General features: G+C 50.0%; 1 protein-coding gene across 1 annotated transcript in view; it reads left to right on the top strand.

Moving 5' to 3' along the window:
* LOC110496862 (adhesion G protein-coupled receptor B2) overlaps positions 1–2500 on the top strand; it is a 459244-nt gene that overhangs the window by 240697 nt on the left and 216047 nt on the right. The window contains 1 exon segment of the mRNA XM_090209074.1: positions 1551–1736. Coding sequence (XP_090065200.1) covers positions 1551–1736 — 186 coding nt within the window.

The following is a 2500-nucleotide window of genomic DNA, read 5'->3' on the forward strand; positions in this document are numbered from 1 at the left end:
TAAAACGGAACCTTGAGGAACACCGAAATGTACAGTTACAGGAGAGAAGAGAGTGAGAGAGGTTTGGGGTGAGAGTGAGAGAGGAGAGTTAGAGAGGTTTGGGGTGAGAGTGAGAGAGGAGAGAAGAGAGTGAGAGAAGTTTTGGGTGAGAGTGAGAGAGTAGAGTGAGATAGGTTTGGGGTGAGAGTGAGAGAGGAGAGAAGAGAGTGAGAGAGGTTTGGGGTGAGAGTGAGAGAGGAGAGAGGAGAGTGAGATAGGTTTGGGGTGAGAGTGAGAGAGGAGAGAGGAGAGTGAGAGAAGTTTGGGGTGAGAGAGGAGAGTGAGAGAAGTTTGGGTTGAGAGTGAGAGAGGAGAGTGAGAGGTTTGGGATGAGAGAGGGTTGAGAGTGTTTTTGTGTGAGATGGGCATAGCGAGTCATCTTATAAAAGATAAAAGCAGGAGAAGAAAGAGGGGCCAAGGATCATGAATACATACATTTTTCCCATATCACCCCTCCCCTTTCTCTTCTTTTACCCCCTCTCCTCCTCTCCTCCTCTCCCTCCTCTACCCTCTCCTCCTCTCCTCCTCTTCTCTCTCCCTCCTCTTCCCTCTCCTCCTCTCCTCCTCTCCCTCCTCTACCCTCTCCTCCTCTCCTCCTCTTCTCTCTCCCTCCTCTTCCCTCTCCCCCTCTCCTCCTCTCATCTTCTCCTCCTCTCCTCCTCTCCTTCTTCTTCCCTCTCCTCCTCTCCTTCTTCTTCCCTCTCGTCCTCTCCTTCCTGTTCCCTATCCTCCTCTCCTCCACTCCTTCTCTCCCTCCTCTTCCCTCTCCCCCTCTCCTCCTCTCATCTTCTCCTCCTCTCCTCCTCTCCTTGTTCTTCCCTCTCCTCCTCTCCTTCCTGTTCCCTATCCTCCTCTCCTCCTCTCCTTCTCTCCGTCCTCTTCCCTCTCCTCCTCTCCTTCCTCTTCCCTCTCCTCCTCTCCTCCTCCTCCTCCTCTCCTCTTCTCCTCCTATCCCCCTCTCCCTCCGCTTCCCTCTCCCCCTCTCCTCCTCTCCCTCTTCTCCTCCCTTCTCCATCAAGGGCACTCGTCAGTGAAGATTGTACCCATTTTCACTGCTGTCCCTTTCATTTAGCCTCTTACGTTTGACATGCAGCCCCTTCAACCCCCCCCCCCCCCCCTCCCCCGCCCCCCCCAAATGGTGTCATTTGGGACACAAACCATATTATATTAATGCTCATGAATACTATCTAAATCCTCATGAATATTACCTAAAGGCTCATGAATACCAGACCACAGGTTCCATGCCTATAAAGATGATGAATATTACTGTGGAAGTGATAGGGATCGAGTAGACCAAATATACCTTTAGCTCCTTTATTCATCCCTTCTTTCTCTACCTCTCCCTTCTCAAGTCACATCATTGAAGTAAGATTTATAGACATGAAAATACACTTCTCACTTCTTCTCTTCCCCTCCTTGTCTCACTCTCACCTCTTCATCTTTCAACTCTTCCATCTTTAATGATCCCCATCTCTTTCTCTATCTCTCTCTCGCTCTCTCTCTCTCTCCAGGTGACCCTGCGGCGGAGGAGTGGTCTCAATGGAGTGTGTGTTCGTTAACATGTGGTCAGGGTTGGCAGGTGAGGACGCGCTCGTGTGTGTCCTCTCCCTACGGCACCCTGTGTAGTGGCGCCCTGAGAGAGACACGTATGTGTAACAATACCGCCACCTGCCCCGGTGACCCAGCACTGAGCTCAGGTAGGCATGACATGAACACACAAACTTGTGTGTGCACACACACGTGCACACACGTGCACGCACACACCCTCAAACACGCTGCAAAGACCACAGGTACTGTACAGTACCTAACACAAACATTTCATAACCACTGTATGATCACAGCTGTAAACTTGACTGAGACTGCATGAGACTGCACAGCCGGTACACATATTCACCCTACTATAACTAGTTTGCCCACTGTGGAACCTGGCCTTGACTGTCTGTACACTAATTATATTCTGCAGTTCATGGGATGTGTGTGCTGTGTTTGGCATGTTTCCGTGTGTGTGTGTGTGATGCGACAGTTTTTGCTGATGCTCTTCTGGAGAGAGAATACAGAGGAAAAAGCAACAACATTTCCCTTCCCTGTCAGTGCATATGCTAATCTTGTTCTTATGCAAATGTTAGAATGTGATTTGTATGGCTAAGTGGCTTATTTTCCATCCAGCGCCAATATGAATCCCCTCAGCTGATGCTTTGATGAGAGATTGGTTGCTGTGTTGCGTTTTGTTAATTATTTCATTATTTCATATTTTATTTCATTTTTTCCAGCCCTTCACTCAGATGTGATTTTCTTCCCGCTGTGGCTTCGGGGGGTTGCGGTGGATTGGGTAAGGCGGGCGGGCAGGCGTGAAGCGGGTGGATGAGAAGGAACGCTAATCAATGTGGATGGTGACCATGGGGGATGTTAGGGGCGACTGGCGCGGCGCAGTGTTTCCATTGACTGTTTCCTGTGATGCGTC

This window comes from Oncorhynchus mykiss, chromosome 18 (assembly GCF_057628025.1).
Source record: "Oncorhynchus mykiss isolate SJ-2025 chromosome 18, ASM5762802v1, whole genome shotgun sequence".
Lineage (NCBI taxonomy): Eukaryota > Metazoa > Chordata > Actinopteri > Salmoniformes > Salmonidae > Oncorhynchus > Oncorhynchus mykiss.